The sequence below is a fragment of the Symphalangus syndactylus genome, chromosome 8 (assembly GCF_028878055.3).
Source record: "Symphalangus syndactylus isolate Jambi chromosome 8, NHGRI_mSymSyn1-v2.1_pri, whole genome shotgun sequence".
In the NCBI taxonomy this organism is placed as follows: domain Eukaryota; kingdom Metazoa; phylum Chordata; class Mammalia; order Primates; family Hylobatidae; genus Symphalangus; species Symphalangus syndactylus.
In genome coordinates this window covers 43,008,368-43,031,918 of record NC_072430.2, presented here as the reverse complement: position 1 = coordinate 43,031,918, position 23,551 = coordinate 43,008,368, and the positions used below count along the sequence as shown (strand labels likewise).

Below are 23,551 nucleotides of genomic sequence, written 5' to 3'. Positions count from 1 at the left end.
ACCACTTATTTTCTGGGTCTGGAAAAAGGACAGCTGCCTACTTGGCTGGGCTGGGTCGCCCGTTTCTCCTTTACCTGTCAGTTCGGGGGGTAGGAGTGTGTGGATTGTGTTTACGGCCTTTATACATTTCGTGTCGAATATATCTTCTGAAGTTTCTCAAGATAATCCAATTTATTAAAGTTTATCCCACTTGATCATGAGGCTCAGAAATGCATTTAGGCACCATTTGGAAGTTAAATATTATTAACTTGGGACTTAAGAATTAGTACTTAGGTTGGAACGAAGGTCAACGCAGCATATTTGCAATAAATAAAAGAAACATTTGGAAATAAAGTCGGGCATTTTGTTAGGGAGTGAGAAATTGCACTTGGTTTTTTCTTAGTGTGGTGCAGAGTAAAAGACAACTAAAGTAGCAGTCAGAAGTTTTAGGTTCTAGTTTTTTACGTTTTGCATCTAAGTAGCTGTCTAATTTTTGGCAAGTTGCTGAATCTCTAGCTCTGGGGAGTTTTTCTGTAAACGAAGGGGTTTACCTTTAGGGCTATGAACTTTGAGTAGAAGTGACATAAGCATTTCTTTGTTTTGGAAAGATAACTTGAATGGCTGCATAAAGGATGCATTGGAAAGAGGAATTTTAAACGCGGGGTGACCAGTTAGAAGCCTGTTTTAATAGTATAGTAGAAAGTTACTGAGAGACCTAAACAGGGCATTACAGTAGGGAACAGAGAATCGCGGGAATTATTTAAAAATGGAGAATGAGAGAGATTTAAAGACCTAGAATTTGCAGCTGAGTGGGAGGAAGATTGGGCAATCACTGAAATAGATAATACAAGAAGAACAGGTTTGGTAAGGAAGATAATACTCTGGATTTTGGACATTGTTAGGTTTGAGATGCTGTTGGATATACATGTGGAGATACCTAGCAAGCAGTTAGAAATGAAGGTTTGGAGTTCAGAAGAGATGACTAGAGAAAAATGTAGGTATCATTTGTAGTGTCATTCATTCATTATACAAATATTTAGTACCTACCAGTTGCTTACTGGGAAGCTTGTATGGAAGCCCTTTAAGCTCATAGTAAACATATTAGAAGTGGGAAGTGACTGTTAATGGGCACAGGGTTTCCTTGTGAGGTGATGAAATGTTGGAAAATTGATCGTGGTTCTGCTTATACAACTCTGAATAAACTAAAGATATTTTAATTGTACTCTTCAAATGAGTCAATAGTATGGTATGTGAACGATATCTTAGTGAAACTAATTTTTAAAAAAGATTTACATTGCAGTTTTGGAAATCTGTTGAGTAAGGAATTGGGAATAGGAATGTTTAATTGTGTATTTGCTGTTACACCTGTAGCTAATGTACATAGTACGTTGCTCTGTTAAAGATGAGATCCCCACAGTACACTTGATAAGATACTGAGTGCTCTAGTACAAATTCTTTTGAGTTCAGTTGCATATCTTAATGCATCCTGCTATTTTTTATTTTATTCATACTGTACACATACAAATCATAAACTTGGACACAAAAATTGTATGGCAGTACTTAGTTATAATATGAATACCCAGTGCTTGAGAAAATGCTCGTGTTAATTTTTAAAGATTATTGAAATGAAAACACTGAAATAAAAAGATGTCATAGATAACATATAAAGGACAGTAAATAGTTGTCTGGTTCCTCAGAGATTTTACGATCCTGGAATCTCAAAGTTGGAGGAACCTTAAGGATGACTTAAACAACAAACATCTGATAATTTCTTGGCTTGTTAAGACAAGCTGGAATTGGGGAAGAGGAATTCTTGTTTTTTTTTTGAGACAGCCTCCATTTGTTACCCAGGCTGGAGTGCAGTGGCGTGATCACTGCTCAGTGCAGCCTCGATCTCCTGGGCTAAAGCGATCTTCCTACTCAGCCTTCCTAGTAGCTAGGACCACAGGCATGTGCCACCATGTGATGCTAATTGAAAAAAAATTTTTTGTAGAAATAGAGTCTCACTGGCCGAGATTGCGCCACTGCACTTCAGCCTGCATGACAGAGCGAGACTCAGTCTCAAAAAAAAAAGACATAGGGCCTCACTGTGTTGCCTAGGCTGAGAAAAGGAATTCTTAGGCCATGGAGATTCAGGGTCAAACCTAGAGAGATGTAATCACTATTCACGCCAATGATTCCTGCATACTTCCGGTGTGGGTGGGAGTCCTGGCTTTGCAACTTAATAACTTGGTAATTAAGTAATATATTCAGCGTTGGTTCCTTCCTCTCTAAATAGAGGGATGGATAAACCATATGAAGCTGTTGCAGTGCTTGAATAAGAAAAACGTGTGTGGAAGAAAAGTCAGGGATTTATGATATTTTATGTGGGAAACTTGGAAGGAGCATTTCTATTTATATCTTGTAAATGGTTACTTCTTTTTTTTTTTTTTTTTTTTTGACACAGAGTCTTGCTCTGTCACCCTGGCTGGAGTACAGTGGAGCGATCTCGGCTTGCTGCAATCTCCGCCTCCCAGGTCCAAGTGATTCCCCTACCTCAGCCTCCTGAGTAGCTGGGACTGCAGGCACTTGCCACCACACCTAGCTAATTTTTTGTATTTTAGTTGAGATGGGGTTGCACCGTATTGGCCAGGATGGTCTTGATCTCCTGACCTCGTGATCTGCCCGCCTCGGCCTCCCAAAATGCTGGGATTACAGGCGTGAGCCGCCGCTCCTGGCCTCATTTTTTATGATGAAAAATGAGGATTTCAGGCAGCTAGAAAGAGAGTGAGAAACCAACAGGACAAAAAATCATTTATTCATATACTTTTTCTTTTTTTTTTTGAGATGGAGTCTTGCCCTGTCACCCAGGCTGGAGTACGGTGACGCAGTCTCAGCTCACTGCAACCTCTGTCTCCCGGGTTCAAGCGATTCTCCTGCCTCAGCCTCCTGAGTAGCTGGGATTACAGGCACCCGCCACATGTCCGGCTAATTTTTGTATTTTTAGTAGAGACGGGGTTTCGCCATATTGGCTAGGCTGGTCTTGAACTCCTGACCTCAGGTGACCCACCCGCCTCGGCCTTCCAAAGTGCTGGGATTACAGGTGTGAGCCACCACGCCCAGCCTAAGTGCCCTCTTTGTAAAGTCTGTCTTGTTCTACCTTTCCACACTACCTGGTATTAATTGGAAATTTAAAGTACCTGTTGATTGAAAATATACCCATCCTGGATACATTTTACACTGTAGGATTATTTGTAATAGTGCTCCCAATTTTAGTAACAGTTATACAAAATAAAATGGACTCACAATCCAAAATCCTGAAAAGAAACTAAGCTATAAGAAAGTAAGAATTTAAATTATAGGGAGTGGCTGGGCGCGGTGGCTCACGCCTGTAATCTCAGCACTTTGGGAGGCTACGGCAGGTGGATCACCTGAGGTCGGTAGTTCGACACCAGCCTGACCAACATGGAGAAACCGTCTCTGCTAAAAATACAAAATTAGCCAGGCGTGGTGGCGCATGCCTGTAATCCCAGCTACTCCAGGAGGCTGAGGCAGGAGAATTGCTTGAACCTGGGAGGCAGAGGTTGTGGTGAGCCGAGATCGTGCCATTGCGCTCCAGCCTGGGCAACAAGAGCAAAACTCCATCTCAAAATAAATAAATAAATAAATAAATAAATAAATAAATAAAAGGGAGAGAACAGCCGCATCAGGGTCCTGAGAATACTACCTTTGGGAAACGCTCTTCAAATTTTAACTCTTTTTTTTTAATGTAATTTAAAAAATTATCAAAACAATATGGTTGCCTTTTAGAAATATTGGAAAATTGAGAAAAGAAAACTACCAGCCTACCACACAGTATAGCTACTGTCGTAGCTGTATGAATCTCCTTTTACTTTTTCTGATGCTTATTATAACTAGTTTTAATAATAGCAAGTATATAACTTTGTATTTTATTTTTATAATTTAACATGTCAGTCATCTGTTGTTGCATTGTCTTCATAGCATTTGTTTGTTGGTTTGTTTTTTGAGATAGAGTCTCACTCTGTCGCCCAGGCTGGAGTGCAGTGGTCCGACCTTGGCTCACTGCAGCCTCCACCTCCTGGGTTCAAGGGATTCTCCTGCCTCAGTCTCCCGAGTAGCTGGGATTACAGGTGCCTGTGACCATGCCCAGCTAATTTTTGTATTTTTAGTAGAGAGGGGATTTCACTATGTTGGCCAGGCTGGTGTCAAACTGTTGACCGCAAGTGATCCACCTGCTTCAGCCTATCAAAGTGCTGGGATTACAGGTGTAAGCCACCACGCCCAACACTTCATAGCATATTTTGAAGTGACAGTGCCATATTTAATCAACCATTCCCTAACTGGGGGGGGTGTGTGTGTATACATTGCTTCCAGTTGTTTATTATTACGTAGGATAAGATGGACATCTTTGGACATAGCTCTATCCATATTTAAGATAGTTTTTTAGATTATTAGAGGTGAAATACTGCATCAAAACGTAGTATTTTTATGGGTTTTGATGCCTGTTGAGCTTGTTATATTTTAAAAGAAGTGTTTTGGTTTGAATTCTTTATTTGCTTGCTTGTTGTGATTTTTTTTGTATATGTAAAGAACTGTCTTTATGTACCTGTGTTTTCCCACTGCTCTTAATGCCCCCTCTCTCTTTTTGACCCCTATTCTAGGTTACATTGATTACCCACCTAGTACAACATCTTACAGGAAGAGCATAGTATTTCCTAGAGGAATATGAACATAACAGGAAGGTATCATTGACTCTGAATTAAATTTGAACTTGTCCCCTGAATAGCTACAGGTTTTGGAAGCTGAATCAATGTTATCAGATGAGTTAGAATCCAAACCAGAGGTGAGCCCAGTCAGCTTGTTTCCTTTTCTTTTGGTGGGCTGTATTTCAAAGTTTAGTTTAGGGGTCAGCAAATTTTTTCTTTAATGGGCCAGATAATAAATATTTTAGGTTTTATAAGCTATATGGTTTGGTTGTTACTATTTTTTCAAAGATTTAAAAATTATATTTTTATCTTTTGTGATTGTTTTTATATCTGTTTTTCAGTATATGTGAAATCATTATACATTTAGATAATGTAATAAAATCTTATAAATAAAAATATATGTTTATATGTAAATATACACATAAATATGAGATACATGTGATGTATAGGTGTATAAGTATATAGATATTTACTACTACAAATTCTTTTATTTTATATATATCTGTAAGTATTTTCTTTCTAAATGTGATTGGGGATTTAAACATTTTTTGTTGTTCACTTTTCTTGCTTTAAATTTAGCACATCTGTGTTGCAGAGTGGTCACCTGAATTTGGTATCAGATTACTTAAATTTGAGGATTGGCATTGCTCCTAACTAGTCATGTGACCTTAGACAAGTCACTTAATGTCTTCAATTTGATTCCCCAGCTGTAAAATACACCTTAAGGCTGGGTGTGGTGGCTCACGCCTGTAATCCCAGCACTTTGGGAAGCCGAGGTGGGTGGTCATGAGGTCAGGAGTTCGATACCATCCTGCCTAACATGGTGAAACCCTGTCTACTAAAAATACAAAAAAAAATTAGCTGGGCGTGGTGGCGGGCGCCTGTAGTCCCAGCTACTTGGGAGGCTGAGGCAGGAGAATGGCGGGAACCCAGGAGGCGGAGCTTGCAGTGAGCCGAGATCGTGCCACTGCACTCCAGCCTGGGCGACAGAGCGAGACTCCGTCTCAAAAAAAAAAACATACACCTTAAATCTTACTGGGTTAATGCAATAATTAAATGAGCCAGTACACAGAAAAGTGCTTTGTAAAATGTAATCAATATGATGCAGTTGATTTTTTTAAGCCATTATTTTAAAATGTAATTATTTTTATCAATTTTTATCATTTCTCTGTTTGACAGAAGGTGGCAGAGGTTAACTTAATTACAGTGAAGTGTCACTTAGTGATAGAGATACATTCTGAGAAATGTGATGGTAGTTGATATCATTATTATGCAAACATGGTAGAGTATACTTACACAAACCTGGATGGTTTAGCCTGCTACACTCTAGGCTGTATGGTATACCCTATTGCCCCTAGGCTGCAAACCTATATAACATGTTAACTGTACTGAATACTGTAGGCAGTTGAAGCACAGTGGTAAACATTGTGTATCTAAACATATCTAAACCTGGAGAAAGTACAGTAAAAATAGGATATTACAATCTTACGAGAACATCATCTTATATGTGGTCTGTTAACTGAAATGTCGTTATGCAGCACATGACTTTATATAAATCAGCTGTTCTCTAGAACAGAGAACTTGATAAAATAACTTTAGATATTATGTTGTTTAGTTTTTCTTTGAATATGGATGAGACTAGTGAACAGTCTTAATATTACCTTTTGGTAAATTCAGAGGTTTAGATACATTTCTAACAACTTGTATTTCTCCGTGTTGTCTTTTCTTCCCCCAGCTCCTGGTACAGTTTGTTCAGAATACGTCCATCCCACTGGGACAGGGGCTTGTAGAATCAGAAGCTAAAGATATTACTTGTTTGTCCCTCCTTCCCGTGACTGAAGCCTCAGAATGCAGTCGGCTAATGTTACCAGGTAAAAATTAAGATCACTAGAAATAGGATAAAGAAGTCTTAAGAGCATAGCCTACTCTATGTTACTTGTGGAATGAATATATCGTTTAATAACTGGTGGAAACTGTAAAAATTAGGAGTCATGGAGAAAAAGCAACTATGAAATCATTAGTGCGTTGGTAGTTTAAGCCACAGGAATGGATATGATCACCCAGAGAGTGTGAGAATGGGGAAAAAAGGTCAATGCAAAAGTATGGAACTCTTTATTTAAGGTACAGGGTAGGGCAGGAGAACTTGTAAAGGAGGGAAGAAACAAAGACTAAAATAGTTGGATGAACATCAGCAGAGTGGAGGCATGAAACCCAGGGGAAATCATTGTATCAAATGCTACTGACAGGCCCAGTGAAATAGGGACTAAAAGGAGTCCATTACTGACTTTGGCAGAACCTGTTCCATGGAGAGAAGAGGATGGAAAGTCAGGCTGCAGTGACTTGAGTATACATACTTGCTTTTTTTTTTTTTTTTTTTTTTTTTGAGAGGGAGTGTCACTCTGTCGCCCAGGCTGGAGTGTAGTGGCGCAATCTTGGCTCACTGCAACCTCTGCCTCACCTCTCGGGTTCAAGCTATTCTCCTGCCTCAGCCTCCTAAGTAGCTGGGATTACAGGTGTGTGCCACTATGCCTGGCTAATTTTTGCATTTTTAGTAGAAACAGGGTTTCACCATGTTGGCCAGGCTGGTCTTAAACTCCTGACCTCAAGTGATCAGTCCGCCTTGGCCTCCCAAAGTGCTGGGATTACAGGCGTGAGCCACTGCACCAGGCCTATCAATACATACTTCTAAAGGCTCTCCTGGTACGAGGGAAAAAAGAGAAGGCGGTAAGATAGAGGGAAATTTTTTGTTTGTGTTAAGATCTGAGATATTTGAGGGTTGCTTTATGCTAAGAGGAAAGAACCAGTTAGAAAAGTTGAAGACAGGCCCAGTGTGGTGGCTCATGCCTGTAATCCCAGCACTTTGGGAGGCTGAGGCAGGAGGATAGCTTGAGCCCAGGAGATTGAGACCAGCCTGGGCAACATGGGGAGACCTCGTCTCTACAAAAAATTAAAAATTAGCTGGGCATGGTGGTGTGCACCTGTAGTCCCAGCTGAGGTGGGAAGATCACTTGAGCCAAGGAGTTTGAGGCTGCAGTAAGCTGTGATTGCACCACCGTACTCCATCCTGGGTGGATAGAGCAACACCCTGTCTAAAAGAAATAGTAATAATAAATTTAAAAAATATATGTATAAACAAACAATAATTAAGGAAATGAAAACAACAGAGTGTCCATCTTCCCTTAGAATGACTGTTATCATAAAGATGGAAGATAACAAGTGTTGGCAAGGATATGGAGAAAAGGGAACCTTTGTACACTGTTGGTGGGAATGTAAGTTAGTACAGCCATTATGGAAACCGTATGGAAGTTCCTCAGAAAACTAAAAATGGAGCTACTTTATGACCCAGCAATCTCACTTGTAGGTATATATCCAAAGGAATTGAAATCAGTAAGTCAAAGATGTCTATACTTACGTGTTAATTGCAGCATTATTCACAATAACCAAGATATGGAATCAGCTTTAGTGTTCATCAACTAATGAATGGATTTAAAAAAAAATGCATTCACCTTCTTTTCCACATTTCTTTTAGTTTTAATTTTTATTTAAAGTATTTTAGACATACAAGTATAAATAAAAGTAAATGAAAATCCAAATACTTGCCTCCCAGCTCATAAAACACAGTATTATAGGCCGGGCGTGGTTGCTCATGCCTATAATCCCAACACTTTGGGAGGCCGAGGTGGGTGGATCACTTAAGGTCAGGAGTTCGAGACCAGCCTGGCTGGTGAAACCCTGTCTCTACCAAAAATAGAAAAGTTAACCAGGCGTGGTGGCACAGAAAAAATACCACAGCCTGAGATAGAACCAGAGGTAAAAAGGTTATGGCAAAAACTGCAATAGCTTTTGCACCAACCTAATGTAAAAGTTAAGGAGAGGGAGCTCTCTCCAGGAAAAATAAAATGTAGATCCTATTCTTGAGTTAGTATTCATTGTATAGCTATATTTTTCAAGGAGAAAGTACTGATTTCTGGCCTCAAAAACGACTAAATTCTGTGATGATGTCCAAATGTGAATGGTTGGTTATTCACCAACCATTACTGCCAAGTGACAGAGAATCCTGTTCCTCACATTTTGGCTGACTGCCTTTGGAACATAAAGCCATCTCTCTGTTCTTCTGTAAGACAAAGTTTTTATTTGTATAATGAGAATGCTGTCTGCTCCTATAAGGATGTTAGCTTCCAAGAGATGTTGGGTGCGGTGTATCAAAATGGTGGGCTCCTAGAGATAGGTGCTACATAAAGCTGTGGTATTTTCCCTTTACTAGATGATACTACAAATCATTCTAACTCCTCCAAGGAGGTCCCTTCCTCAGCTGTTTTGAGAAGCCTTCGGGTGAATGTGGGTCCAGACGGAGAGGAGACGAGAGCTCAGACTGTACAGAAATCCCCGGAGTTTTTGTCCACTTCAGAGTCTTCTAGCTTGCTGCAAGATCTACAGCCAAGTGATAGCACTTCTTTTATTCTTCTTAACCTAACAAGAGCAGGTATTCTTTCCTTTTTTTTGAGCTCTGCTTATGCCTAAGAAAAAAATTAGGGGTGGAGCGTATTTAACTTAGTCATACTTAAAATAGAAAGAAGCTTTAGTATTTTATTATTTTGGAGAATTGGTGTGTCTGGTGACCATTTGAATATGTAGAGGGAGAGGGAGGACTCTAGTATGACTCATATCTTGTTTGGGAAATTATGTAGTGCCATTTACTGAGGTCGCACAGGAAGAGCAAGGCTTGGGGGAGGATGATTAGTTCCAATCTGTGCCTATTTATGTTGAGATTTTGGAGGTATATTCAGGAGAACATGTCCTTTAGAGAGTTAGAAACAGGAATCCAGAGTTCTAGGAAGGTCTGTTTTGGTGCTTATCAGCATTCAGGAAACGTATGAAACAACACGGATTCTTTGATTCAAGAGAAGTCTCAAGCATAAACAGAAAAGAAGGCAAGTCTGGGACTCTGGGAAAAAACATTTAAGAGGACGACAGAAGAGCAGGAAGGAGCAGCTGGAAGGGGATGAAGAGAACTGGGAGAGATTGGTAGCAGGGAAGCCAAGGGAGGAAGAAGTTTTAAGGCAGAAAAAATATGAAATCATGCCAAATACTACATGATGGGCTTATTAGTGAGAAGAAGTGTGTGTCTGGTGACCCTAGCAAGAGCAATTGTTACTGTGGTAGCTGATGTAGAGGCCAGGGTTAAAGAGATGGGGAGTGGATGGGAAGTAAGACAATAGATATGCAAGTTAGAAGGTACACTTGTTCAAGAAACTTGACTTTAAAGGAACAGGGAAGAAGGTAATAGCTAGAGAAGTATTTGGGGTTTTCCAATTCTTTTTAAAAATAAGGGTGAGAGACTTGAGTTAGGACATATTTAAAGACATAAGGAAATGCTGGCCGATAGGAACCAGTTGCAGATGGGAGAGAGGAGATAACACAAGTATATATGGGGTGATAATTGAAGCATGAGAATGAAATACAGTAGGTGGGGGTTAGTCTGGTTGACCAAGAAAGATAGCTTTGCCTCTGAAACCAGAGGAGGCAAGGTAATGACAAGCTTGTAGACTAAAGGTAGAAAGGTGATAGCCTACTCTTCAATGAGAAGTTTGAGGTAAAAGGCGAAGGTCAGGAATAGCTTATTTAGGACATGGAGAGTTTCTGGGCCGGGCGCAGTGACTCACGCCTGTAATCCCAGTACTTTGGGAGGCCGAGGTGGGCGGATCACGAGGTCAGGAGTTCAAGACCAGCCTGACCAACATAGTGAAACCCCGTCTCTACTAAAAATACAAAAATAACCAGGCGTGGTGGCACATGCCTGTAATCCCAGCTACTCAGGAGGCTAAGGCAAGAGAATCGCTTGAACCTGGGAAGCGTAGGTTGCAGTAAACTGAGATTGCGCCGCCGCACTCCAGCCTGTGTGACAGAGCAAGACTCTGTCTCAAAAAAAAAAAAAAAAAAAGGGACATGGAGAGTCTCTGAGCCAGGGCAAATAAAAGGCTTGCTTGGTTGCTAACTTTTCATATATTTTGTTTCTTCCAGGTCTGGGCTCTTCAGCTGAGCACTTAGTGTTCGTACAAGATGAGGCAGAAGATTCAGGGAATGATTTCCTCTCCAGTGAGAGCACAGACAGTAGCATTCCATGGTTCCTCCGGGTTCAAGAGTTGGCCCATGATAGTTTGATTGCTGCTACTCGTGCACAACTGGCAAAGAATGCAAAAACCAGCAGCAATGGTGAGGCCTGTCGGCATTTTCCTTGCCACTATTCTGTGCAAAGATTTTGGTAATGCAGTGGCCGGTTTGAGTTGTATATAATTCAAGTTATTCTGTTGATGAGAGCAGAAGACTAGAAATCTGTAAATTGTTTAAATTTTATTTTGTATAAAATAACTTGGCCATGCCAGATTTGTGTTCAAAACCAACTAGTATTCTGAATTCTCAACTTTAAATAATGTACAGAGCCCCTTTTAAAGAAAAAGTAATATACATTCTGGGTTTGAATTTTTTTATTGTAATGTCTCTTAAATATGCAAAAACGTAAATTCTGTGTAAACTTCATATACTTAGAACTCTTTTTTTTTGTTTTTTTGTTTTTTTTTTTTGAGACGCAGTCTCGCTCTGTCGCCCAGGCTGGAGTGCAGTGGCGCAATCTTGGCTCACTGCAAGCTCCGCCTCCCGGCTTCACGCCATTCTCCTGCCTCAGCCTCTCCGAGTAGCTGGGACTACAGGCGCCCGCCACCACGCCCGGCTATTTTTTTTTTTTGTATTTTTAGTAGAGACGGGGTTTCACCGTGGTCTCGATCTCCTGACCTCGTGATCCGCCCGCCTCAGCCTCCCAAAGTGCTGGGATTACAAGCGTGAGCCAACGCGACCGGCCTCACTTAGAGCTCTTATACCATCATGAAATCAAAACAGTTTTATCAGTTAATAGGAATAAAACTACCAAACCCACGAAAATAAAAATAACATTAAGTCATTGTGGCAGAGGATTATGTTTCGCTGAAACTAAATTGCTGCTCATGGCAGTTTAACAATTAGCTATGATGGTTTTAATGCTTTTTCTTTTCAGTTCAGCATGCCTATACTACTTACTCTGTGTCACTTTTCTCTGTTCTAGTAATTTTCAAAGCATTGTCACTGGATCATTGATGTCACGTGGGAACTGAGAAATGCAAACTCTCAGGCCCATGCCAGACCTACTGAGTCAAAAACTTGGTTCTGATACATGTTAAAGCTTGAGAACCACGGCTCTATTCAGACCACTGCAGAATCTTTGCTTATGTAGCATGTGTTGAATACTTTTTTAGGTCTGCTTCTGTGTTTTCTCATTAACATGTGACAACTCAATACTACATAGTTTAATGCTATCATTATCACAAACTAAGCTTAAGCACTTAGTACACAGTTGTTTGGAGTTTATGCAGATTATCTAGTATATGCTTATTATTTTTTGATTACCATTCAAATGAAAATAAAAGGTTAAAATTTCTCATAGAGAACTAGAGTTCCCTATGAATATTTTGAAACATTAAATCTTTTTTTTTTTTTTTTTGGTCCTTTTTTTTCTTTTTTTGTGGAGAATGGGGTTTTGCTCTATTGCCAGACAGGTCTCAAACTCCTGGACTCAGGTTCTCCTCCTGCCTCTGGCTCCCTAAGTGCTGGGATTTTAGGTGTGAGCAACCATGCCCAGCCAAACTCTAAACTATTCGTTTTCAAAATACTTAGTTCTGTTTATGACTACCATAGTGCTACTTAGAATGGTTCATTTTAACATTTTGGTGGGACCCTTAAAGTTCAGGTTCTTCCTGAGATGTATGTGCCAATCTCTGGATGCTGAAACCTTCAGCATTTCCTCTTACATTGAAGAAATACTGTCATATTTGCCAATGAGAAGCAGCGTAGGGAGGGGAGCTTGCAATTTAGAATCTGAGAGCTTGGGATCCAGGCCTGGCACCATCATTTACTAGTTCCCTGCCTTGGGCAGTTTAACCTCCCTTAGCTTCAATTTTCTCATGATCTGAACATAGAGATCAGGCAGCTTTCCTGATTGGCTTGTTATGGAGATTATGTAACATTCTATCTGAGAAATGTTATAATCAGCAAAGCATTGTGTGGATGTTTTTCTTACTCTCAAAGTATGTTGCCTTACTATCTTAACAACTACTTTGTATGCCTGAATATAAAATCACCCCAAATAGGCCGGGCGTTGTGGCTCACGCCTGTAATCCCTGCACTTTGGGAGGCCGAGGCAGGCAATCATCTGAGGTCAGGAATTCAAGACCAGCCTGACCAACATGGAGAAACCCCGTCTCTACTAAAAATACAAAATTAGCTGGGCGTGGTGACGCATGCATGTAATCCCAGCTACTCAGGAAGGCTGAGACAGGAGAATTGCTTGAACCCGGGAGGCGGAGTGTAGTTGCAGTGAGTCGAGATCACACCACTGCACTCCAGCCTGGGCAACAAGAGCGAAACTTGGTCTCCCAAAAAAAAAAAAATCACCCCAAATATAAGACAATCTTTTATTTTCCAGCAAGATAATTCCCTAAAAGCCTTTTATTTTTTTCTAACTTAGTTATGTAAACCTTTAAGCATGTAGATAAAATTAACATTATAGGTTGCTATTTGGAAGCTTTATGATTTTGGTTATACATACACATTTTAATTAATTAATTATTTATTTTTTTGAGACCGAGTCTCAGTCTGTTGCCCATGCTGGAGTGCAGCAGTGCAATCTCGGCTCACTGCAAACTCTGCCTCCTGGGCTCAAGTGATTCTCTGCCTCAGCCTCCCGAGTAGCTGGGACTACATATGCATGCCACCATGCCCAGCTAATTTTTGTATTTTTAGTAGACACGGGGTTTCACCGTGTTGGCCATGGCTGGTCTCAAACTCCTAACCCAAGGTGATCTGCCTGCCTCGGCCTCCCGCAGTGCTGGGATTACATGCATGAGCCACCGCACCTGGTCCCACATACACATTTTAAATCATATGAAATATATCAATATTGCTTTCACCCACTAACACAAGCTTGTCCAACTCATGGCCTGTGGGCCACATGTGGCCCAGGATGCCTTTGAATGCAGCCCAACACAAATTCGTAAACTTTCTTAAAACATTATGAGATTTTTTTTGTTTGTTTGTTTTTAAAGCTCACCAGCTTTCATTAGTATTAGTATATTTTATGTGTGGTCCAAGACATTTCTTCTTTTAGTGTGGCTCAGGGAAGCCAAAAGATTGGACACCCTTGCACTAACATGTACTGAAGTGATTTTATTCAATATTTTAATGCATTTTTAACATAAATATCTTTGTCATTGTCGACACTGAAGTCACTTTGTGAGTCCTCTAGCATAGTTTTTCAGAGCATGTTATCTTCACTTACAATCTAAGTTGTTTGAAATACAGAAACGTTTTAGTTTTGCATAAGATGTTGTATATCAGGTCAGCAAAGGCCTTTGGGCCAAATCCCCACCTGTTTTTATAATTAAAGTTTTATGGGAACATAGGCATCCACATTACTTACAAATTGTCTAAGGCTGCTACTATGGCAAAGCTGAGTAGTTGTAACAGAAACCATACGGCAGCCGGGTGCAGTGGCTCACACCTGTAATCCCAGCACTTTGGGAGGCCAAGGTGGGCAGATCACTGGAGGTCAGGAGTTCAAGACCAGCCTGGCCAACATGGTAGAACTCAAATACACTCTTTTCTGAGGGATTTTTTTTTTTTTTTTTTAGGGAAAAATTTGCCTTATATTTATTTGAGCATATATTGATAATCTTCATTCTTGAGCAGGAGGAGTTTCAATGATTTCTTAGCCTTGCCTTATTCTATGTATTCATTTTTCCTATTTTATGATTATATTAATATTCTTATTATATCTATAAAATGGAATCCAGAAAGCCCCTACTATCACTGATTTGAATCACTGTATTAGCATGATATTTTTGGCCGGTGCAGTGGCTCCTGCCTGTAATCCCAGCACTTTGGGTGGCCAAGGCGGGTGGATCTGTTGAGCTCAGGAGACCAGCCTGGGCAACATGGTAAAACCCCATCTCTACGAAAAAAATAGAAAAAATTAGCCAGGTATGGTGGTGCACACCTGTCTCTAGTCCTAGCTACTTGGGAGGCTGAGGTGGGAGGATCTCCTGAGCTGGGGAGGTCGAGGCTGCAGTGAACTGAGATCATGCCACTGGATTCCAGCCTGGGCAACAAAATGGGACCCTGTGTCAAAAAAAAAAAAAAAAGAAAAGAAAAAAACTAAAAGAAAAAAGCATGATGTTAACAGACCTTTCATTAGAAATCAATTAGCTGGAGTTCTGGGGTTGGTGGGAAGATTCCTTCATGGCATATGTATTTTTGTGCTATATGTGTAGATTTTTTTTTTTTTTTTTTTTTTGAAACGGAGTCTCGCTCTGTCGCCCAGGCTGGAGTGCAGTGGCACGATCTCGGCTCACTGCAGCTCCACCTCCTGGGTTCACACCATTCTCCTGCCTCAGCCTCCCGAGTAGCTGGGACTACAGGCTCCTGCCACCACGCCCAGATAATTTTTTTTTTTTTTTTTGTATTTTTAGTAGAGACGGGGTTTCACTGTGTTAGCCAGGATGGTCTTGATCTCCTGACCTCATGATCTGCCCACCTCGGCCTCCCAAAGTGCTGGGATTACAGGCGTGAGCCACTGTGCCTGGCCCTGATATTTTTCAAGTAAACACATTTTTAAAAACCTTGGGGCAATATTAAAGAAAAAGTTAATAGTAACTAGCAGGAAGCATCCTAGGTTCTGCTCTGACCTTGGAGCAATTAGTTTTATGACTAGTATTTGGTAAAGTATAGCAAGGAGAAGATTAATAGATGGGACAGAAACTGCCATTGATTAACCATCAGGTTCTAGGGGTTGTGATAGGCACAGCATATATATTCTACTTTTGGCTATTGAGGGGGAAATTTGGAGATACAAATCTTATTGCTAAGGTATATATTAGTGGAAAGATACACTGCCTGCATATGCTCATAGCAGAATTAAATGACTTAATTTTTTTCTCTATTGATGTTCAAGTATTTCTTGAAGAAAGTGAAAGAAAAGGACCACCACTTGCTAATCTGGAATTTATATAAAATTTTTTAAGTAACTGATTTTGTTTACATTTAAGGGAGGCACTTTGTACTCCTCTCCTCACCTCTCTTTATTCTGTTGACCAAAACTCCAGTAGATATTTTCTCTTACTTTTTAAAATGTGGTTAGAAATTTAAAAATCATCTGAGTTTTTGAATTCCTTAAGTATTTTAAAGAAGGGTGGTACAGGAAATTGGAAGGTGGTTCTTAGTTTCCAGAATGACAGGAAATAGCCAAATTCATTTCAGAAGATGGAAATCTAAAAATGGCTGTCAAAGAAAGCCCACATTGAACCAGAATGACTACTTCTTCTTAAAATACAGTGGGATTTTTTGTTTGTTTGTTTTTGAAACAGGGTCTTACTCTGTTGCCCAGACTGGAGTGCAGTGGTGCAATCTTGGCTCACTGCAGCCTCCGCCTCCCAGACACAAGCAAAATACAGTGTTTTTAATTACTCAGAACTTTGTCATCTTTGTAGCACCCTACTTAGGGGTAGTGTTGCTATCCCTGCTTCTCCACCAAACTGTGTAATGCAAAGTGGTTTTAATTCTGATTTCTAATAGCAAACCATTTTGGATATCTCTTACATTTGTCAAAGAGGCCTAGTCTTGTGAAACAAAGCATGATAGTTTTTGGTAGCTTTTCTGGAGTAAGGGAATGAAGATGTAGAACACTTGCATTTCTATTGTTTTATTATATTTATTTATTTTTTGACAGACTCTTGCTCTGTCACCCAGGCTGGAGTGCAGTGGTGCAGTCACAGCTCACTATAGCCTCAACCTCCCAGGCTTAAGTGATCTTCCTGCCTCAGCCTTGGAGCCTCAACTACAGGACTGCACCACCATGCCTGTCTAATTTTTGTTTGTTTGTTTGTTTGTGTTTTGTAAAGATACGGTTTCACCATGTTGCCCATGCTAGTCTCGGAACACCTGAGCTCAAGCAGTCCTCCCACCTTGGCTTCCCAAAGTGCTTGGGATTATAGGTGTGAACACCATGCCTGGCCAAGTTTCTGCTGTTAAGTGCGTACAAAGATAACTGGGGAAGATGAAGACAGATGACTGATTAATGATCACTAGGAGTAAAATATAGCAGCTTTACTGTTTGAGCCTAAATATCTGAGTAGGGTCCTTCCCTGGATTACAAATATGTGACTCTGTTACAGGAGAAAATGTCCACCTTGGTTCTGGTGATGGGCAACCAAAAGATTCTGGGCCCCTTCCTCAAGTGGAAAAGAAGCTCAAGTGTACAGTTGAAGGTTGTGACCGGACATTTGTATGGCCAGCTCACTTTAAATACCACCTCAAGACTCATCGGTGAGCAAATCCGAGATCTCATATTTGGATATACGTTGATGCAAAAGTTGATTCTTCCAGAGGAACTTGTCCCTCAGGTTGACAAATTACAGGAAAGTAGGGACTCCAGTTAACTTCTGGTTAAGATGTCTTTTTTTCTTTAATAGAAGGATTTGCATGTCTCATTTATCTCGTTCTTGATAAATATTTAATAAGACATTTGGGACCTAAAGGCCTTAAACCAAGAGTTCTCAAATTTTATTATAAAACATATTTCCTTTGAGAACTTAAAAGTAACAAATAAGCATGGGCTCCTACCTTGAACCTATGAAATCAGTTTAAGGGGTGGTGCTAGGCATCTGTAGTTTTTTGTTTGATATTTTTTTATTTAAGAGACAGGATCTCACTTTGTCACCCAGGCTGGAGTACAGTGGCGCCATCATAGCTCACTGCAGCCTCGAACTCCTGTGCTCAAGTCATCTTCCTACATCAGCCTCACTTGGGATTACAGGCTTGCACCACCACACCTGGCTAATTAAAAAGAATTTTTTTAGATACAGGGTCTCGCTATGTTGCCCAAGCTGATCTCAAACTCCTGGGCTCAAGTAATCTTCCTGCCTCAGCCTCCAGAGTAGCTGGGATTACAGGCGTGAGCCACCACCCAGCTATAGTTTTAACGAAGTCTTCAGTTGATTCTGATATATCCAGTTTTTGGACTTACTGTTTGCCTTAAGAGTCAGTAGGGGCTTTGACTTGTCATCTCTAGCAAAGAGTATTTTCAGATGTTTTTCCTTATGTGATTATTTTTGCAGAAATGACCGCTCCTTCATCTGTCCTGCAGAAGGTTGTGGGAAAAGCTTCTATGTGCTGCAGAGGCTGAAGGTGCACATGAGGACCCACAATGGAGAGAAGCCCTTTATGTGCCATGAGTCTGGCTGTGGTAAGCAGTTTACTACAGCTGGAAACCTGAAGAACCACCGGCGCATCCACACAGGTGTGTGCAGCACCAACATTCCTTTGGACAGTCTACTCCTTGGCTCTGCATGTTTGCCTCTTCTTAGGAAAAACTCAAGTGGGAATAGAAATGAAGGTGTGAGGTTGTTGCTAGAACTCTGAAGATGGGATTTCTTTTTCAAATGACTTGTTGCACTTATAACAACATTTATTGTATTTTTACCTGTGTGTGTAGAGTGGACAATGTTGATTTCTGTCTTCAGGAGCCTAACCTGTAGGGAGAGCTGTAAGACCTTCTCAGACAACAATGATGTGGGGAGATGTGGACAAAATCAGTCTGTGTTCAAATCTTTCTGAACACTGTGCAGTTATGATTTTGGGCAGTAACATTTATTGAGTCACACAAACCATACAGAACCTGTTCTAGGCACTAAATGGGGCGGGGTGGGAAAAAATACAAAAGATAAGATATAATCCCTGGCTTTCGTGTTAGAGCCTCACAACATGGGAAACAGAATAGAGAAGTGAATTATTCTGGGTCACACAGTATGTTAATATCACAGGAGCAAAATAAAGATTCCTTGACTCTTAGTCCAAGAGTCCAAGGGTGATTTTCCAAGCCACTTGGTCCAGCATGTGCTAGTCTCTAGCCAAAGTGTAATCACTGAACCCAGACCACTCTTAGAATGTGTAACTGTTCTTCCCCACTTCCTTGCCACTTTCATTGACTCTTCTTGATTCTTCTTGATTCTTGCATTGGCAAAATGACAGCAGGTAAAATTAAAAGGCATATATATATATGGCATATATAAAATGCATATATAAAAATATAAGGCATGTATAAAATATAAAAATAAAAGGCATATATATGTGTGTGTATATATATATATTTTATATATATATATATTATATATATATTTTATATATATATATAATATATATATATTTTATATATATATATTATATATATATATTTTATATATATATATTTTATATATATTATATATATATATTTTATATATATATTATATATATATTTTATATATATATTATATATATTTTATATATATATATTATATATATTTTATATATATATATTATATATATATATTTTATATATATATATATTATATATATACACACACACATACTTTTTTTTTTTGAGATGGGGTCTTGCTCTGTCGCCAGGCTGGAGTGCAGTGGCGAGATCTCGGCTCACTGCAAGCTCCACCTCCTGGGTTCACGCCATTCTCCTGCCTCAGCCTCCTGAGTAGCTGGGACTACAGGCGCCCGCCACCACGCCTAGCTAATTTTTTTTGTTTGTATTTTTAGTAGAGACAGTTTCACCGTGTTAGCCAGGATGGTCTCGATCTCCTGACCTCGTGATCCGCCCACCTCAGCCTCCCAAAGTGCTGGGATTACAGGCTTGAGCCACTGTGCCCAGCCTACACTTTTTTTTTTTTTTAATTAGTCAAATGCAGTAGTGGAAGAGGGGAAAAAGTAAAACAAGGCACTTGATCTGTAACTGACTGTGAACATCAGTTGAGATAACTCACTACCTTCAGACCAGCCCATTGTTGTAGCATTTGATAACTCTGAACATCATCTTAAAATGCTTTCTTTTTTTCTTATTTATTTATTTTTGAGACAGAGTCTCACTCTGTTGCCCAGGCTGGAGTGCAGTGATGTGATCTCAGCTCACTGCAACCTTTGCCTCCTGGGTTCAAGCTTTTCTCATGCCTCAGCCTCCCAGTAGCTGGGATTACAGGTGTGCACCACCACGCCCAGACAATTGTTGTATTTCTAGTAGAGACCGGGTTTTGCCATGTTGGCCAGGCTGTTCTCAAACTCCTGACCTCAAGTGATCCGCCGACCTTGCCCTCCCAAAGTGCTGAGATTACATATGTGAACCACCACACCCAGCCTTAAAATGCTTTTACTTCAAAATACGACCTGATTTTCCCATTGTTTTTTTTTCTCTTTCTAATTCTTTCTAGCTTTTATCTCTGTTAATCTCTGAATGTTTCACCAGTTTCAGAATTTCTTGTTCCTTCTCTTTTACTCAGTGTACTCTCTTGTCATAATCTCAGGCCTCAATTTAATTATTTCTCCCTAGATGCCTCACAGATCTGAATCTCAATAATTAATATAATAATAAAAGCATTTGTTGAGGCACTTTAATATGTACCAACCACATACACATTATCTCATTTAATCTTTAAGGTAACTTTATGCATTAGATACTATACTTATTGATAAAGGAACAGAAGATTAGAGAGAGAAGTAACTTGCCCAACATCATGCAGGTAGGAAATGGCAGAGCTGGAATTTGAATTCTGATATGACCCCAAAGCTCTTCCAAGAAGTTTATTTTTAAATGCTGACAACTCAGTTTATCTCAAATGTCAAAATTGACTTCAAATCTTTATTAGTAGTAATGATAGTAAAGCTGCAGTTCAGGTTGGGCGCAGTGGCTCACACCTGTAATCCCAGCACTTTGGGAGGCTGAGGTGAGCATATCACTGAGGGCAGGAGTTCGAGACCAGCTTGGCCAACACGGTGAAACCCCATCTCCACTAAAAATACAATTAGCCAGGCATGGTGATGGGTGCCTGTAATCCCAGTTACTTGGGAGGCTGAGGCAGGAGAATTGCTTGAACCCAGGAGTTAGAGGTTGCAGTGAGCTGAGATTGCGCCACTACACTCCATCCTGGGAGACAGAGCGAGACTCCATCTCAAAAAAAAAAAATTTTTGATTGGGTGCAGTGGCTCACACCTGTAATCCCAGCACTTTGGGAAGCCGAGGCGAGTGGATCACCTGAGGTCAGGAGTTCCAGACCAGCCTGACCAACATGGTGAAATCCCGTCTCTACTAAAAATACAAAAATTAGTTGGGGCATGGTGGCACATGCCTGTAATCCCAGCTACTAGGGAGGCTGAGGCAGGAGAATCGCTTGAACCCAGGAGACAGAGGATGCAGTGAGTGGAGATTGTGCCATTGTACTCCAAACTGGGCAACAAGAGCAAAACTCTGTCTCAAAATAAATAAATAAATAAAGCTGTTAATTCAGTGGCTTACTATGAGGGCTTACTATGTGCCAGGCACTATGCTGAATATTTACCTGGTATTTAATCCTCAAAACACTCTTTTGAAATTGTATTATCTCCATATTATAGATGAAAAGCTGATTTTTAGAGAGATTAAACACCTTCCCCATGCAAATAAGTGGTAGTGCCAGGATTTGAAGTCAGAATTGGATTAACAGACCCCAAAGGCCATGTTTTTCACCATTTTGCTGCATTGCCTTTTAAACCTCTTCCTTCTCCTGTGTCCCTTATCCCAGTGAAATAACTGTCCTCTCAAGTTTCCAAATAGGCAGGTATGTCCCCTAACCAGCTTGATGCAGAGATTTCATGCTATTACATTCTATGTAGAACCTTTTTCTAAATCCTTTTTGTTTTTTTAGTTCTTTAGTTCATCTTTTGAAACATTTGACCTTGTTATTATTAAAATGTTTTTTTGACATTTGTTCTGTTATATATATTAGTATATTGCTCATTCTTTCAATAACTTTTTGAGTACCTAGCATTCTGAGGGATGAGTATACAAATAAAGCATTGAAAAAAGCTACCGCTGGAGAGTCTCAAACATTAAACTGTGTGGTACAGTCTAAAAGAATAGTATAATCTAGCAGTGCTGTTCCCTCCTAGAAAGCTCAGCTCCCGTATTGTCACTGTGCCAGCCTTACTTGCCATTTTCTGAACTTTCCCTGGGCACTCTGTTTCAAGGCTCTGCTCACATTATTCCTGGTGCCTGAAATTTCCTTCCATCCTTGTCATCTTTTAGATGAACTCGGAAATTCAGCTGCTTACAAAAATTACTGCAACGGAGCACTTTTTTTTTTGTATTTATGAATTCATTTGTCTGTCTCACACTAGTCTGTGACCCTTGGAGGACAGAGACTGCATCTTTTTTGTTTGTTTGTTTTTTCGAGACAGGGTCTCTCTCTCTCTCTAGCCCAGGCTTGAGCCCAGGAATTTGAGATCAGTCTGGGAAACATAGTGAGACTTCATCTCCAAAAAAATTATACTTTTAGATGGATCTAGAAACTGAGTCATAAAGAAAATTGATGTAAGGTAAAAATCCTGACAGCATATACAGTATTAATCTTGATATCCTCAGAGGGTGGGAGTCACTGAAGAAGGTAGGTTAATGCAACTCTCCAGCTCTTGGGCCAGGAGGGAGAAGGAAATATAGGCTTACATTCCAAGGAAAAGGGCAAGGCTGTCTGGTGGGATATATACTAAAAGATCATTGAGAGGCAACACTTGCTAGGTAGCCCAGTTGAAATTATAACATGAATTAAATAAATCAGAGTAGGTAAGTCATTCGACTCTGAATAAAGTTGGTGGGAAAAAAGAGTAACAGGTAATCAGTTCATCAGAAGACTGAGTCTTTATCTCATTTTCTGTCTCTAGGAGAGAAACCTTTCCTTTGTGAAGCCCAAGGATGTGGCCGTTCCTTTGCTGAGTATTCTAGCCTCCGAAAACATCTGGTGGTTCACTCAGGTATCAGAACCTCTGCCATCCATAGATTTTAGGAAAAGTAGACAAAAGAATAAAAGGGTTGTGGGGGTGATATAAAGACATCTACAAAGAACCAAACTGTTCACTATAAAGATAGAAAGCTTCTCATCATCATGACGGAATCAGAAATCAAGGCCCTTAATTCTTATAATCAAGTGTGGGGTGGGGAGACATCTAATTATTATTTTCAGCTGTGTTTCTAATATAGCCTTCTTTTGAAGAGATCAGCAAATTCGTTTGGCACTGCCGGATGCTTTATAAGTTACATAAAACACGGACCCTCTTCTTTAGGAATTGACATTTTTATCCTTGGGGAGGATTTCGTATCAGAAGAAAGTAAAAAGGCTGATATAAGTTGTAGCAGCACCAGTAATAGTACTGCCTTCTGAGCAGGTGTTAGTGATCCTGCTTGAGTCACCATTTTGGCAGAAACTATGCCTTTGGCAAATAGAACCACAAACCTTATCATTGCAGATGTGGAGAAGAGAAAAGAGGAGTAAGATTTAGTGGCCCATTGTCTGTTTGGAGCCTTAAATTAATTCCCTGCAATTCTGTCGGTTTGCTCACTCTGCGCAGATATATCTCATCCTCTCAACCAGAAGTCAGGTACAGCCCAGGGAAAAACCTGTATCTTGTTAGAAGGACTTTTTTCCTGTAGGACATGGTGATTTACTTGGAAAACAAGATGGGGAAGGTAGTTTAAGAAGGGCCTAAAATGCCAGGAAGGAGAGTTTGTGGAGCCTACTGGAGGTACAACCTGATGAGAACTTAGCTTCCTGAAGATTAATCTGGCAGTGATGCAGAAGCTAAACTAAAACAGGAAGAGATGAGAAGACTTTTTTTCAGTCTGGTCAAGAAGTCTGCTCCAGTGTAGTGGCAGGGAGCATGGAAAGAGACCCAGTGGAAGAATCTGTTCAACTCCACAAATGATTGGCTGGCTA

At 40.2% G+C, this 23,551-nt stretch overlaps 1 protein-coding gene across 6 annotated transcripts in view; it reads left to right on the top strand.

Annotated features, from left to right (window-relative positions):
• The window catches only part of ZNF410 (zinc finger protein 410), a 48,444-nt gene that overhangs the window by 1,802 nt on the left and 23,091 nt on the right, over positions 1–23,551 (top strand). For 4 of the 6 annotated variants that reach the window (XR_010122060.1, XM_063644266.1, XM_063644265.1 and 1 more), the window contains exons 2-8: positions 4,641–4,822; positions 6,421–6,556; positions 8,950–9,168; positions 10,707–10,898; positions 16,940–17,090; positions 17,882–18,063; positions 22,503–22,592. Coding sequence is in view for 5 of the 6 variants with exons in the window: in XM_063644266.1 (XP_063500336.1) it covers positions 4,790–4,822; positions 6,421–6,556; positions 8,950–9,168; positions 10,707–10,898; positions 16,940–17,090; positions 17,882–18,063; positions 22,503–22,592 (1,003 nt within the window). In the remaining variant the exon portion in view is untranslated. Of the gene's footprint in view, positions 1–4,640; positions 4,823–6,420; positions 6,557–7,868; positions 8,047–8,949; positions 9,169–10,706; positions 10,899–16,939; positions 17,091–17,881; positions 18,064–22,502; positions 22,593–23,551 lie in introns of those variants that run through there. The other 2 variants (XM_063644264.1, XM_063644267.1) reach the window with 2 other exon arrangements.